Source organism: Belonocnema kinseyi, chromosome 9 (assembly GCF_010883055.1).
Source record: "Belonocnema kinseyi isolate 2016_QV_RU_SX_M_011 chromosome 9, B_treatae_v1, whole genome shotgun sequence".
Taxonomy (NCBI): domain Eukaryota; kingdom Metazoa; phylum Arthropoda; class Insecta; order Hymenoptera; family Cynipidae; genus Belonocnema; species Belonocnema kinseyi.
In genome coordinates this window covers 43,563,117-43,579,267 of record NC_046665.1, presented here as the reverse complement: position 1 = coordinate 43,579,267, position 16,151 = coordinate 43,563,117, and the positions used below count along the sequence as shown (strand labels likewise).

General features: G+C 31.3%; 1 protein-coding gene across 3 annotated transcripts in view; it reads left to right on the top strand.

Annotated features, from left to right (window-relative positions):
* The first annotated feature begins 12,636 nt into the window (after positions 1-12,636).
* The window catches only part of LOC117180801, an 83,146-nt gene continuing 79,631 nt past the window's right edge, over positions 12,637-16,151 (top strand). For all 3 annotated transcript variants that reach the window (XM_033373310.1, XM_033373309.1, XM_033373311.1), the window contains exon 1: positions 12,637-13,157. In XM_033373310.1, the coding sequence (XP_033229201.1) occupies positions 12,989-13,157 (169 nt within the window). In that variant the 5' untranslated portion in view covers positions 12,637-12,988. The remainder of the gene's footprint in view (positions 13,158-16,151) is intronic.

Here is a 16,151-nt window from a genome sequence, read left to right as displayed (position 1 = left end):
AAATGCCAATCATAGGCATTTTAAAAAAAATATATAAACAAATATCAAGTGACATATTTTCATGATCACGTGTCATTTTTACCGTAAAGGCAAGCAAGTTTAACGCACCATTATACTTTGCGTGCGAACAATCAATGATTTTGGATATTTTTTTATATAATTTGTTTATAACAATTAACTTAACACGACAAGCCATTGGTTAATTAATGATTAATAATTTAAACCAAAGGAATTTGTATAAATAATTTTTTTCCGAACATCCCCCCCTCCTTAAAATTATTACTATTAGTCTAGTGGAATATTTAATAACATCGGTTTATTAATGTTTAATTTTTTAAGCAAATGTACACTATTGGTTTAGTGGAATATTCATTAAAATTATTTCATTCATTTTCAATTATTTAAACAAGTGGAATTTGTTTGAATAATTTCCTTTCGAATTTTTTAAAAATAAAAATTATTCCTGTGGGTATAGTGAAGTATTTATCAGTAATATTTAAGTAATAATTATTATTTTTAAAAATTCAAGAAAATAAAATTAATCAAAAAATGTTAATAAATATTCCACTGAAGAAATATGAATAACTTTTATAAAAAAATATCTAAACAAATTCAATTTCTTTAAAAAATTAAAAATAAATGAACCAATGTGAATAAATATTCCATTAGACTAAAAGTAATAATTTTTAGAGGGAAAAACGAATTTTCGAGCGAAAAAAATTATTTAAACAAACTTCATTTGTTTGAATAATTAAAAAATAATTAACCAATGATAATAAATATTCCACTCGACCAATAATAATAATTTTAAGTGAATACAGTGTTCAAAAGATCTATTTCATGAAGAATTGACATTTTTTGTTTTAAGGGTAGTTTTCAGGTACTTGTGGGTGTGTGTTATGAGTGTCAAACCTATATGCCTGATAGATGAAATTCTTCATTGGATAATTCTCTACAGGCCCCCATACTTTCCTGGCACATTTTTTCAAACCCTAAAAATTATACTAAAAACTAAAAAAAAAAGTGATTTTCCCCATGCATTTTACATGGGAAACTTCTAGTCAACACCGGCACCTGTTAGAATAAAAAAATAGAAAAATAAAAAATTAGGGAATTTCTTTTTTCGGATTTGGAATAAAATGGGGGATATTGTTGCCCTCTAGCATGCAACAAAATTTTGCCATGCATTTTTAGACCACCCTATTGATTCACTCTGATTTTGGAAATTTTAAAGTCAACACTATTTTTTTCGGACAATAGTGTTATTGTACGGATCCTACCAGTACCCAACTAGGAGATATAAATCCGCGCAAAAGTGTTCACCCCTGCGACAAAGTATACATCCTAAGGAACCCACTGGTACCTTAATTTCTATGAATAAAAACATGTGAATTAAAAAATTTTAGATGAGTTTTGTAGATTTTTCACCATTTACTAGATTTATTGATAAAAAATAAATTTAAAAAAATCAAAAAACGATTGCTTTTCGATAAATATCCTAAAATTGTATCCCTTCTTTTAAGCCCCCAAGTATAGAAAATCGAGTTCCATGTTTCTACTCTGACTATTTATCAACGAAACACAGGGCATATGATTTATAAGAAACTCCAAATATATGTACAGTAGACTCAACGACACTTCTCGTTTTCGGGACTGTTGGGGAAGCTAACAGGAAGTGTTAGATAACCCTCTCTCCTGTGTCAAGGCTTGTTCGGCGCAGTAGGCTTAGCCGGCCGCGTATGCGTGTGCGTGAGATGAGATGGGGAGTGAGGGCAATCGAACGAAGGAGAAATTGGGAAACGAGAAGTGTGGTTGCGAGAAGTGTCGTAACGAGAAGTGTCGTAGAGTCTACTGTACTTCAAGGCACAGAGGGCTGAATTGGGAATTTACTATTCAAAATCACCTATAGCCTTAAATTCTTCACCGATTTTCAATTTTATTTAGAAGTGATTAGAAATAGTTGCGCAAGAGCGTCTATGAATTAGATTTTGTCACTTTTATCATTTTATATTTTTTATATTAATAAACAAAGAGCGAAAAGGGTATATTTTTTCATTATTATTTTCTATCTTTAAATTAGTAACTTAATTGATCCCATTCTTGATAAAAATGAATATCTATATCTATCTGAAGAACATAATAATTAGAAAGACATTGAATCTAATTGTTATAAACAAATTATATTAACAAAATGTCAGCATCATGAGAGTTTTGCTTGTAAAGTATATTTGTAACTTGAAATTGCTTAATTGTATCTACACAATCATATTTGATCATCAAAATTTGTTGTCTGGTTTAATTTGTTTATTTTATAAACCAGTTTTGGCATTTAATAGCAGAAAGTAATCGCTTTTCTTTCTTAGTACCTTTAAATTATAATTATGAAAATATGTAGTGATAAAGATTGGTCATTCGATATTATTTGTTTATTAAATAAGAAAATTTTATAAACAAATGCATACATTGGCCCTTTACAGACAGCAAGTAATAGTTTTTCTTTCTAATCGTCTTCAAATTACATAAGTAGTAATGCTTAATGACAAAAAATTGTTAATCAACATCATTTGTTTATTTTCTAAACAAATTTTATAAATAAATGCATAGTTTTACTATTTATAGACAGAAAGTGATCGTTTTGCATTCTAATCGTCTTTAAATAATTATAGTGTTGGTATTTAGTGCTGCAGACTTGTTAATCGATATTATTTGTTCACTTTATAAACAAATTATATAAACAAATGCATAGTTTAGGCATTTAGTGACAGAAAAGAATCGGTTTTCTCTCTTAGTACCTTTAATTTATATTAGTGGTAATATTGAGTGACAAATATTGGTAATTCGATATAAAATAAATAAAGAATATCGAATAACGAATCCTCATCACTAAACATCACTAGTAATATAAACTAGTATACAATATAAAGACGACTAGAAAGAAAAAACGATTACATTCGGTTTATAAGTGACCAAAATATGCATTTGTTTATTAAATAAAAAAATAATTTAGAATGACCAATCTTTATCACTCAATATTACCACTATAATATAAATTAAAGGTACTAAGAGAGAATACCGATTCTTTTCTGTCAATAAATTCCTAAAATATGCATTTGTTTATATAATTTGTTCATGAAGGAAACAAATAATATCGAATGACAAGTCTGCAGCACTAAACATCACCACTCTAATTATTTAAAGACGATCAGCAAGCAAAACGTTCACTTTCTATCCATAAATGGTAAAACTATGTTTATTTTATAAACAAATGATATTGATTAATTTTTTTTGTCACTAAACATTTCCACTTATGTAATTTGAAGATGATTAGAAAGAAAAACTATTATTTTCTGTCTGTAAACGACCAAACTATGCATTTGTTTATAAAATTTGTTTATTAAATAAACAAATCATATTAAATGACAAATCTTTATTCCTCAATATTTTCATAATTTTAATTTAAAGTTACTAAAAAAGAAAAACGATACTTTCTGCCAATAAATGCCTAAACTATGCATTTGCTTATATAATTTGTTTATAAAATAATTAAATTAAACCAGATAACAAATTTTGATGGTCAAATATGATCGCGCAAATAAAATGAAGCAATTTTAACTTACAAATATACTTTGCAAGCAAAATTCCTACGATGTTGATATTTGGTGAATATAATTTGTTTGTTCCAATTAGATTCAATTTCTTGCTAATTATTTATGTTCTTTATATACATCGATATTCATTTCCATCGAGAATGGGATCAATTAAGTTACTCATTTAGAGATAAAAAATTTAAATTAAAATATGTACGCTTTTCGCACTTTGTTTATTAATATAAAAAATATAAAATGATAAAAATGAAAAAATCTAATCCATAGATGCTCTTTCGCAACTATTGCAGATCAATTCTAAAAAATTGAAAATCTGTGAAGAATTGTAGACCCACTACGAGAGGTGTCTGAAGGGCGAAAATCTATTCAATTGATTCAAGTTCATACCTTGACTTTTGGCCAAAAAAGTGCGATCCTGGTTCACTGTGCGCAGGACGCAAGTCACCGGCAGACAAAATGTCGTCTTTTTGGATTGAAAATTCATCTTTTTTAGTAAAAAAGTTCTGAATTAAAAATTCAACTGTCTTTTAAAAAAATAATCTATTTGGCTTGATGATTCGATTACTTCGTTAATAATGCAACTTTTTCTGGTTAAAGTTAATTCTTCTTTGTTTGGCAACTCTACCATTTATTTCCCAATTAGTGACTAATTTTACACAAATTCAGATTCAGAGAGCAATAATTTCAAAATAAATACTCAAAAAATTAACAATTTTGAATTGAATGCCCGAATATTTGCGCAAATTTAAGTTTGAAGTGTGTTTTCCACTTCTCCGATAACAGTTTTAAGTGAATGCGTGAGCTTTTAAAAAATTTGTCTACAGGTGGCAGAGAATTTTAGGAATTGAAAAAACACGTGATTGATTATGTCAGACATTCCTTGACAGCTTATTTTAAGAGTTGGGTAAGTGTGGGGTGCGGGAAGGGGTATATGTTGTACTGAAGGGGTAATGTCTGATAATCTCTTATGGAACGGGGGATTTTAGAAATATAAAAATTAAAATTCCAAATATGGTATACATGGATTAATAATTTAGTCTACTGGCATGATTAGAAATTCACAACATGTAAAACCGAAATTTAAAGCTCTTCAAGCTGTACATTTTTCAATTAAGCATTCAAAACTATCCGCGGTTTATAATATAGATTAAAATTCTTTTAAGATTGTATAGGGTTTCAAAGCAAAGCCTTTATTGTTAAATAATCAAATTGGCAACGTTCAAAGTTGAATAATAATGTTAGATTCAAAATGTATCATTGAGAAAATTTCAAATATCAATTTCGAAGGTCTGATTTTCAAAGTTTTGAATATGAATTTACTCAAAGTTTGAAGTCTTCTGCTTTCACAATGTATCATTTAGGGGAATTTTAATTACGTAACGAAGTTTTCTTTCATTTATGTTGTTTCCTTTTAAACTTTACAACAATTTATTAAGATGAACTCAATTAAAATTATTCGGCTCCTATGACTCAATCTGAAATTGTATAATACTTATAACATTTTAAATTTAGAATTGTTCTTGTTCCGTATCAGATTCATGAAAATGGAAATTTTGTAAACACTTCATATTATACATTAATCAGTTTTAAATGTTTGAATTTGAAAATTTAAGTAACCGAGAATATAATTGGTTAAAAATGTCTTAGCTTTGCCTTTTATCTCTTGAACAACCTTTCTGTATTACAGAACTACTTTAAAACTACATTTACACAGAAAAACCTCAAGTTTTTCCCTGTTAGAAAATTAGATGAAAATGGAGTTAGTAACTGTGTTGACTATATTGATAATTACAACCTCATTCACAAACTCTTAATACATTTGTCAGCTGTCTGGAGCGTTTAAATCCAGTTTTAAGATGAAACAAGCTTGGGGTTTTCTCTGTGTACGAAATGCATTGTACATTATAAGCCGGAAGATATACGAAACATAACTTTATAAGGAAGCTTTGCAAGTAATCTAATATCCGCTGCAACTTGGTGAAACTGTACTGATTGAACTTGAACTGCTGGGGTTGATACTCCTGAACGGACGTGTAACTCTAAAGTCTGCATCAGTGTTTTTGCATATACACTCTGTCAGAGTGCATTTCGTGCCAACAACACTTTGGACACGCAACACGCGTGCATCGTGAATGTGCAGAGAATGCCAACATTCGAATGTGGAACCTGATTTGGTATGACTATTACTCGTGGATATAATCATAGGAATAACTTCCGGTGCAACTGCCAGAATCTATCGCCTTCGTCTCCATTATTTATTCTCCATTTTCAAAGACATTGAATAATCGAAATTCACGAACGGAGAGCGATGCAGGTAATTAAGTTTAATTAAAAACAGTTGGATTTTTAACTGAATAGTCGACTCTTTAAACCAAACAGACTAGTTTTTAAAAAGAAAGTTGAATCTTAATAAAAGAACCTTTCTGCAAAGAAAATATAAATTTTGAATCCAACAAGACAAAACTTCAACGAAGCAGTAGAATTTTGGAAAAAACAGAATAGTTCAATTTTAAAGAAAATAGTTTAATTGATTACCATACAGTTGCATTTTCGATCCACAAAGATAAAATTTTAATCAAATATTGGCATTTTCAAACAGACATCAAATTAATCATCAACCAAGCAATTGCATCTACAACCAAATAGTCGTTGACTTGAAACTGTTGCATTTTCAACTCAATATTAATTTTAAATTAATCAGTTTTGATTTATTAACAAAATAATTAAATTTTCGACCATTTAGTTCAATTTTCAATAAAAAAATTATTAATTCTCAGCGAAAAATTGAATAGTTGAAATTGTAACCAAAAAATATTTTTATTTTAAATGAAAAACAGTTAAATTCAACCAAAATAGATCAAAGTTCAACGAAAGAGTTGAGTTTTCCGGCTAAAATTTCGAATGCTTGAGAAAAAAGTGGACTTTTAAGCCCATAAAGATGATTTTTCAAACAAATATTCGAAATAATTAAACTTTCGAACAAATGATCGAGTTTTTAAACAAACAAGAATTTACTTCAGCCACAATTAGGCAGATGCATTTTCAAACAAGAACTTTTCTAATAAAAATATGTGAATTTCCAATTAAAAAAAAAGAGATTTCAACAAAGCAGCTTAATTTTCAAACAAAAAATAATTTCTTAACAAGATAGTTCAATTGTCAACAAAAAAGTTGGATTTGTGATTATATAGTAGAATTTTCGACCTACAAATATAAATTTTCAACTAAATAGTTGTATTAAAAAAATTATGACAACCTAACAGTTGTTTTTACAATCAAATATTTTATATCTTAAGGAAAATAAACTTTTGAACTTATAAGGATTAATTTTTAACCAAATGGTCGAAATTTTAAATAAAAATGGTTAAACTTGAAATAAAAATAAAAGCATTTTTAACCAAATAGTAGAATTAGCAGTACCAAAAGACGAATATTTTAGACGAAAGCTGATTTTTCAATAAAAAAACGACTAATTTTCTATCTGAAAATAAACCAGTTTTCCATAAAACAGTTTAATTTTCAATAAAATGGCTGAATCATTATGAAATAATTAAATTTTCCACAAAGAGTTTGATGTTTCAACTAAAATGATAAATCTTCGAAAGAAAGGAAATTTTTAATACGGCAACTCTATTTTCAACCTCACAGTGGAATTTTCAATAAGAAAATGATTAGTTTTTAAAGAAAAAAAGCGAATAAATATTCCAAAATGATAAATATTTAACAAGAAACATAACTTCCAACCACAAAGTTGATTTTTAACTAAGAAGCATTAGTTTTCAACCAAAAATATAAAAGTTAAATTTGTACTGGAAAAAATGGTTTTTAACAACAAAAAGAGAATTCTCAAAAAAATAGTTAAATTTTTAGCCAAAGAGATGATATTTAAACTAATAAAATGAATTTTTTTAGTAGTTTAAATTTCAACCAAGTACTCTATTTTGCATCTGGACAAAACGATCAATTTGTAAGCAATACTGGATCTATTTTCAACAAAAAAAAGAATAGTTACATTTTAAACTACAGTAATTATTATTATTATTACACCATTAAGCCATTTCCCTTTCGGGGTAGGCGTGACTCACTCGGCAGGGGAAAGGAGTAGTGTGTGGAAGGGATAGAGATTTTTCAAATTGATCTAGAATTCTCGTGCTATTTAAGTAAACACATTCGTTCCGCAACACTGCTCCGACCCAGGTTGCTGATCAATCTCTCTAGAAATCACACCAAGCGAAGAACCGCACTATTCGTTATGTAAGGTTCCCCACTTGGGTCCATTAGTGACCAAGGTCTTTTGTTTCAGGCTTCATTCACTCTACTGACACTCTTTTTATTAACTATTTGCCGCCATACTTTCCTGTCCTGGCATACTTCTCTAGCTTCTTTCATGTCCATGCATTTTTTCATGCAGGCTCTCGTCTTTCTGTGACTTCTTATGTCTCTTCTAACTAGGGTCTCATTCACACATTCTAACCATTCTTTCCGCGTTCAACCTCTGGACACGCTGCCGTTTACTTTACCTTGATATACTTGTTTCGTTAGTCGTTCATTTGGCATTCTCTCAACATGTCCGAACCATCTTAACCGATTTCTTTCCCATGTGTCTACTAGTGTCTCTTCTGCACCACATTCTTTTAGAATTATCTCGTTACTTACTTTGTCCATCAGAGTTTTCCCGCATATTATGCATATGTATTTCATGTTAATTGCGTTAATTTTACTCATATCTTTTTCTTTATAAGTCCATGTCTCGCTAGCGTATAGTACAGTCGTTACAAATATAGAATTATGTATTGCCATTTTAGCTTTATTTGATAAATTTCTACATCTGATAAGGGGACCTGCTCTACCAATAACCTTCTTACCTTCATTTATTTGCCTATCTAATTCCTCATCTATCTTCCCGTCCCTAGTAAATAAGCTATCAAGGAATACGAACTTATCAGCTTGTTCAATTCTCTCATCATTTAATAAAATATTGCATAGTGTTTTCTCACTCTTTCCTTCGAACACCATAGTTTTTGTTTTATTAGCGTTAATTTTGAGGCCTATGCTCTTCATGCTTGCATCTAGTTTATTTAACATTCTTTGTAAGTCTTTGATTGACTCTGCCATAACAATCTTATCACCTGCGAACGCTAACCCACGTGCCCTTACTGTTTGGAGATCCACACCCTCTTCGTCGAAGAGAGCCATTCTTAAACACTTGTCCATAAATAATATAAATAACCATGAAGACATAACGCATCCTTGTCTAACTCCTTGAATAATATCAAAACAGTCACTCAGTTTCCCATTCACTCTTACACTCGCTTTGCTACCTGTATATATTGTTTTCATAGCTTCTAGGATCCATCCATTGACTCCATACTCTTTCAGGACTTCCCAAAGTTTACTTCTATCTACATTGTCAAAAGCTTTTTCTAGGTAAACAAATCCACAGAAAACTTTTTTCATACTCTCAAACTTTTTTCTGTTATTTGCCTTAAGGGCATGTGATACTTTCAGTTTCCCCGGCTTTTTTCCACAAAAATGAACATTTTTAAAAACTGAATTCGGAGATGCCATAAAATATCATAAAGGACGTCCCCAGACTCTTTTTTGAGGGATAATAACAAAAAAGTGTATTGTGCTAAATAAAAATTTTATGTATATGCATTATTTTGAGGTTACGTTGTTTTTCATCTCTGCCTTTCCGACAATCTGGAAATTATTCATGAAATAAACTTTTTTGATTGGCTGCAAACAAGGTTAGTTCCGGGAGATTAGTTACTATGTTTATTTGTAAGTCCAACGTTTTCGGTCAAAAATATTGTCTAGTTTGGAAGTAACGCTCGGGTGAATTTTAACACACATAACCTCGAAATATACACGCACGTTGTTAGCAATATCAAAAAATTTTTTTATTAAAAAACACAAAAAAAGTTTGCGGGGACGTCCGTTAGCATGTTGGCTATCATTTCCAGATTTCGAAGGCAATATATTTCTTATTCTAGGAAAAAATCCGAGAGAATCTAACACTAAAAAAATCGAAACTATTTCCTAAGCGCTATGCAAATTAATCAGATTTTGCTCAATTAAAACTTTTTAAAATTAACCTACAAACAAAGTGTGTGGGGACGTCCGTTAGCATGTTCGCTATCAATTCCCAAATTTTTAAGACTAAATATTTATTATTCTAGAAAAAAGCCGGGGGAACCTAAAACTGGTAAAATCGACAATTTACTGAGTATCACATGCCCTTAAGCTAAATATTTGATCCGTACATGACCTTCCTGGCATAAACCCACTTTGGACTTCCCAAATCTTTGCTTCTGTTATTTTCATTACCCTACGAATAAGTATTTTTAAATATATTTTACTTACGGTGCTTAATAAGCTAATCCCTCTGTAATTATTGCACTCGCTTTTATCTTCCTTTCTCTTGTATATTGGTACGATAATCGCTTTTTTCCAATCGTCTGGGACGTCTGCCATCTCGAACCATAAATTTATCAATTCGCACAGTCTATGTGGTATGCACGCGCCACCGTGTTTAAGCATTTCAGCGTTTATACCGTCTACCCCGGCAGCCTTACCGTTTTTCAAGTTCTTAATTATATCCCTAACCTCAGTGACACAGACTTTTTCAATTGAGTTTTCCATCGCATCGTGTTCAACATTGCAGTTGTGGTATCCTATAGCTTCATCTCTGAATTGTCTTCTAAAATAGTCTCTGAAAGCCTCTAGTATTCTGTCTGTATCATATCATTTCCCGCCTACTATTTCTCATGTTGACAAATTCTGTACTTTTGTTTCCTTTCATTTTTTTATAAAGTAGTTTCCTGCTTCCTTCAAAGTCGTTTTGTATTTTCATCTCTTTTTCTGCTCTAATTGTATCTTTACTTTCTTTAACTAATCGTTTGCGTATCCTGTTTTCGCATCTATAATCATTTCTACGTCTATTTCTTTCCTCATTGCTAAGACCTGCGATGTTCAAAGTTCTCTTGCACGCTTCTCTCTTTGCTTTTTGGGCAGCCTGATCTATGCTTTCGTTGCCCTATCTATGCTTTCGATTATCTTATTTTGGAAATCTATTCGCACATCCGGTTTCTGTAGGTTCTCAATTTTGATTCGCGTTTGTTTTGATTTCTTGGTTCTCTTTTTTCTCCATCCCTGACCTAAGTTAATGTTTGAGATCAGAAGGTAATTATCAGTATTGCATTCAGGATCCCTCATGACTCTTGTATCTTTGACTAACTCTCTTAGTCTTTCATCCGCAACAGCAAAGTCAAGTATACTGCGACTATTTCCTTTAGACCAGGTGTACATGTGGCTCATTTTATGCCTAAACCAAGTATTTGTAATAAACAGACCCCTTTCTAAGGATAGACCAACTAATTTATTTCCGTTATAGTTTGTTTTTGGATCCCCAAAATTACCTAATACTCTTTCTGTATCCTGATTTTGGATGCCCACCCAACCGTTCATGTCTCCTAGTTTAATTATTCTTTCCCCATGTTCACAAATGTTTATTATGTCATTTAAAGTGTCCCAGAAGGCGTCTTTTACTTCTCTAGGATCACTATCAACCGGCGAATAGCATGCTATAATAAATAGTCTTCTGATTCCTACTTTCATTCTAGCCCACAGTAGTCTGGGAGATACGATACCATGGTTTCCGAGATGCTGCTTTGCTCTTTCATTCAAAATCAGACCTACTCCTTGTTTACCATGTGATTCACAGTCTACTCCTGATCATATTTCAAATTCGCCTTTCAACACGCCGTTTTTTATGTCTTTGGTTTCGCATCCCTTTTTCTTTGTTTCAGACACACATAAAATGTCTAGTTTCTTCACGTTCATAGTTTTACGCAATTCTTTTACCTTGAGATCATTTACTCCCCTAGCATTCTAAACACCCAGCCTCCATTCGTCGCCTGAAACATAACCTTCAGATTTCCCGCGTGCATGCCTTTTTCATTAAAAGTTTCAGTCCTTTCCGAGGCTATTTTGTAGTTTGTATTATTCATTGTTTTGATTCTACGCCCAACTAACACCTTTATGCAATAAGTTTATTTTCTGAGTCGAAATCATGTCAAAGTTAAGTATCAAATCGTCATATGGTGGAGATCGTAGTTCTAACGTCAGTGCCACCAAAAACTTCAGTTAATAAGGAAGGGTTGGGAGAGGGGGGAGGTAGAACTGGAACCGAGAGAGAGCAATTAACTCAAAAAAATGTTAAAATAGGTGAAGGTTCCATCAAATATTAGAATTTTTAATCAATGAATTCTTAACGAAAAATATAATAGTAGACTTTTCAATCAAAAAGAATTAACTTTCAAGCAAAAATAATTGGACTTTTTTATTGGATCCTATTAACTCAGTGTGAAGTCTGTATTCGGATGATTTACTTGTACAAAAAAATAACCAATTATCACTTTTTTGAACATACAATTTTTTTTATTCAAATTTATATTTTCGATGTGTGATGTCACATTGTCAGATTCTGCGTTGCCTCCCCCCCCCCCACACGCCACAGTCGTGAAAAACACCTGTGTTACCTCTCCCTTACCTTGATGTGCTGTACTTTTTGAACGGCCTCTAAGTATAAACGTCAGATTTACATACACATCGTTCTCCTAAAATAATCAGTTAACAAATTTCACATATGTTATAAGCTGTAGCCTATATCGATGTCGCAACATTTTTTTGTGAATGAGATGAAACTAAAGAAGTTTCTTGCTCAACTGTTCTGCAATAAATTTCTTTATGGCTTATACTCTACAACTGATATTGTATTCTCCAGAGTTCAGACATTGAAAGTTATTTGATCTTTTTATCCCTCTTTTCATTAAATATCGCCCGTAAATTTTAAATGTCTTTTTTATGCAGAGCAATTTCCTTGTTGTGTAAGTTTTCGTAATCAATAATTTAATGTTGGTGCGACAAGATTCCTTTCTCTTTCCCCGTAATACGAATGTTTCCAGGATCGCGCAGCCACTTTCACACCCTTCTCGTTGATGCAGTTTCGCATTTGCAGGCGCTATAGACGCCTTGTTCAGTCAAGGGCTCCGTGACCTTGTGTGCTTTTAGTGATTTTATGTGATCCTGGTACCTGGTCACTGTAACTAGTTACAGATTGGTAGAATTTATCACTTATTTTTAACATAATTAGTGTTTGATGATGCTCAATGTAAATAAAAAATATGTATAAATAGAAAAACGCAAATTTACATAGCTAAAAACTGTGCACAGAAAAAAGGTTTAAATTAAAAAACTCGGTCTTTTTTTAAGATAAAAAATAGGTTTAAAATAAGGTGTAAGAAAAGCAAGACTTGTTTCTGCGCATTTTATAAAATCCCTTTGTGGATTTTGGTTAGCAATCGGAAACTAAATTTTTAATGCACTTTGAAAGCCGTATAGCAACGATGCTTGAGTGTTGTGATGGTGTAAGTTCGAAGAGAATTGTTGTGCCTTACAAGTGTAGAATTAGTCAAGTGACTCTTTTCTTCGTTGCTGCTCTGTTGGCGAGAGCGCATGTGCGAGCACAGGATTTAAATACCAATTCAGGTGTGCATGAAGACTGAAATAATCATTTCTTTCAATTTCCTGTTGGGCAATCTATGTATAATAGCTTACTAATAATATATAATAAAAAGGCAGTTTTTCTTCATGGTGGAAACTTTGCTGCTGAAACTAAGCTATTTTCTAAGGGTATATTTAATATTTAACATTTTGATAAAATAGGTCAAATTGGATTTAGTCAGATAAAATTAAAAGTTCACGTTCCACAGAAAAATAAATAATAAATAATGAATGATGAGGTAGACTAATACCATTTACTGTCTCACGCGCTGGTATAATATTCATGCTTCAGCACGCATCGTTTCGAATCCGCGCTTGCGTCAATCTTTCAATTTTTTATTTAGTAGAGTGAAATATAGGTTTCGTTACAATAACCGTTCTAAAATTAATTGGATGGTTCGTTAGGAAATATGTGAAATTTTCTTTATTTTTAGATTTAAATTTAAATGTGTCAAGATTTTTGGTTTCAATCATAATCTGCAATTGCTACTACTGTAGCACAGGGAGGAGAACATTTATTGCATGAAGCAATGCACTTACATTCGTCACGTTTCTTTTATACACGGTTATTACTCGACTTACTTACACATTTTATATCTGCGCAAATTCTCACACATACAAAGAGGTCTGCAGCCACGATGACCAAACAATTCATGCGTATGTCGTTAACGACATAAGTGCTTGAACAGTACAACAAACGGTAAGAAATTCTTGACATTGAAGGTGCAACATGGCACTAATTTTTCACAATGTGTTTAAGACATGTTGGTTGTCTGTCATCAAACTGAATATAATTTTATTATTCAATAGCTGTTTATTTGTGAAAGAAATAACTTGTTATGATAAAAATGCTTTAATTATTAACATAAAAAGAAAAGCATTCAAAGTTTTTGATAATTAACAAATTGAATTTGTTAATAATTTTGGAAAAATAGAGGAGAACCGAACGAGCGCCCGATCAGTTGGTAGGAGTGGGAATGACGCGCAAAGAAGGCGTTGAAACAGAGAACGTTCTTTCGTCGCGTTTTCTGAGCGTCATTCTCACTCCTATCTACTGCTCGAGTGCGTCAGCATGAAAAGGACCTTATGGCTGATTACAGTTTAGTAAGATATTCACGTACTTCTAAGTAGATGTCAAAATTCACTTTCAGATTTTAGTGTGGGGTGATACTGGAACCTATAATGAATCTATTGGGACTATACTTAAGTCCAGAAAGTAACGCAGGCAGTAGGTATAACTCATGTTCGAAGAAAAAGTATAACATGTGTGCTTATGGCTCTTGCCAAGTTTAGATGCGTTTTTCTTGAAAAACAATTTTTCGTAGTTTCAAACTTCGAAATGGCCCCAGTGACTTGTTCTTCAATCTAGAGGTTTCGTTTTGAGCATATAATGTCGGGCATTTATCCAACTGTATGCTTCTATATTAGCCAATAATGACCCTTTCATGCGGACACACACATTATAAAAACTATATATATATGGGCCATTCAAAAACTACGTCACGCTATCTTGAATACTTTTTCCACTTCTCTTCCTCGCGTTCATTTAATGAACACCATACAAATGTATGATTTTAACCGCAATTACCTCGCACACTGTCATAATATTGTAAATCTTCGTATACTCAAAATCGTGGAAAAAAGCAATATCCAACCCTTCAACATAAATGACAAAGTAAAATAAGTACAGCAAGATTTAGTAGCCAAAAATCTAAGGTTAAATATGAGGTAGTCTTCGAGGAATTTTACAGATGAGAAAACAAAACAGAAGAATTTTCGCCCAGAGATAATCATCATTATCAAAAACATTCATTGCATAGGACGTTCTCGTACAATTTCGGTAAAGAGCCTTCGGTCGCTAATTTTTCAGGGGTATCTATAGGCTCATAACATATGGTGTTTTCGAATCAGATATCTTACATCACTCGTAGGGTTGCATACGTCTATACGCGGTGAAATTCAATGTTCACAGTATATCCTGCGCACATTGACCTCCCCGTGGTAAAGACCAGCCCTACTTGTGGTGTAATATAATATGAATAGAATTAACGTATAGGAAATATATTTAATTAAATCTAAATCAATAAAGATGAATTTTATACTAAAAGAGTTGACTTTTAATAAAAAGAGTTGAGTTTTCAAGCCAAAATGTTGAATGTTTAGTCAAACTTTTAGGCAAAGGGGACAATTTTTTAACCAAATAGATGAATTTTCATCCAAATGGTCGAATTTTCAAAAAACCAAGAAATAATTTTAACTGAAACCAAGAACTTTTCTACCAGAAAAGACAAATTTTCTATCCAACAAGACAAAATATTTACAAAGCAGTTGAATTTATGACCATATAGTAGAATTTTTGACCTACAGAGAAACTAATTTTAACCTAATATTTGCATTTTCAACAGAAAAAATTTATTATTAACTAAAAAATTGCATTTACAATCAAATAGTTGAACTCTCAAGCAAAAGCGACTTTTGAACCTGCAAATATGAATTTTCAATCAAATGGTCGACATTTTAAACAAAAAAGATTAAACTTCAAACAAAAATAGTTGCATTTTCAACCAAATAGTAGCATTTTCAATTAAAAATATAAATGATTTAAAAGGCTGCCAAATTTTCAATCCAGGTGGACCATTTTTCTCTATTCAAAAACGAATTTTTAACAAAACAATTAAATTTGTTACAAAATAACTTAAAAATAATTAAACTTTCAACAAAGTAATTGAATTTTGAACTAAAATAATAAATCTGTTTAACAAATGATTTTTCAACAAAGAAGTTCAACTTTCAACCGTGTAGTTGAATCTTCAATCCAAATATGATTAATTTTCAAATAAAAATATCATAGTTCATATTTGAACCATGAAAAGTTATTAATTTTATATGAAAAACAGTCAAATTTAACTATAAAGATTAGTTTCCCACAAAAAAGATTAAAACTTTTAACCGATAAAGATGAAATTTCCACCTTAACAC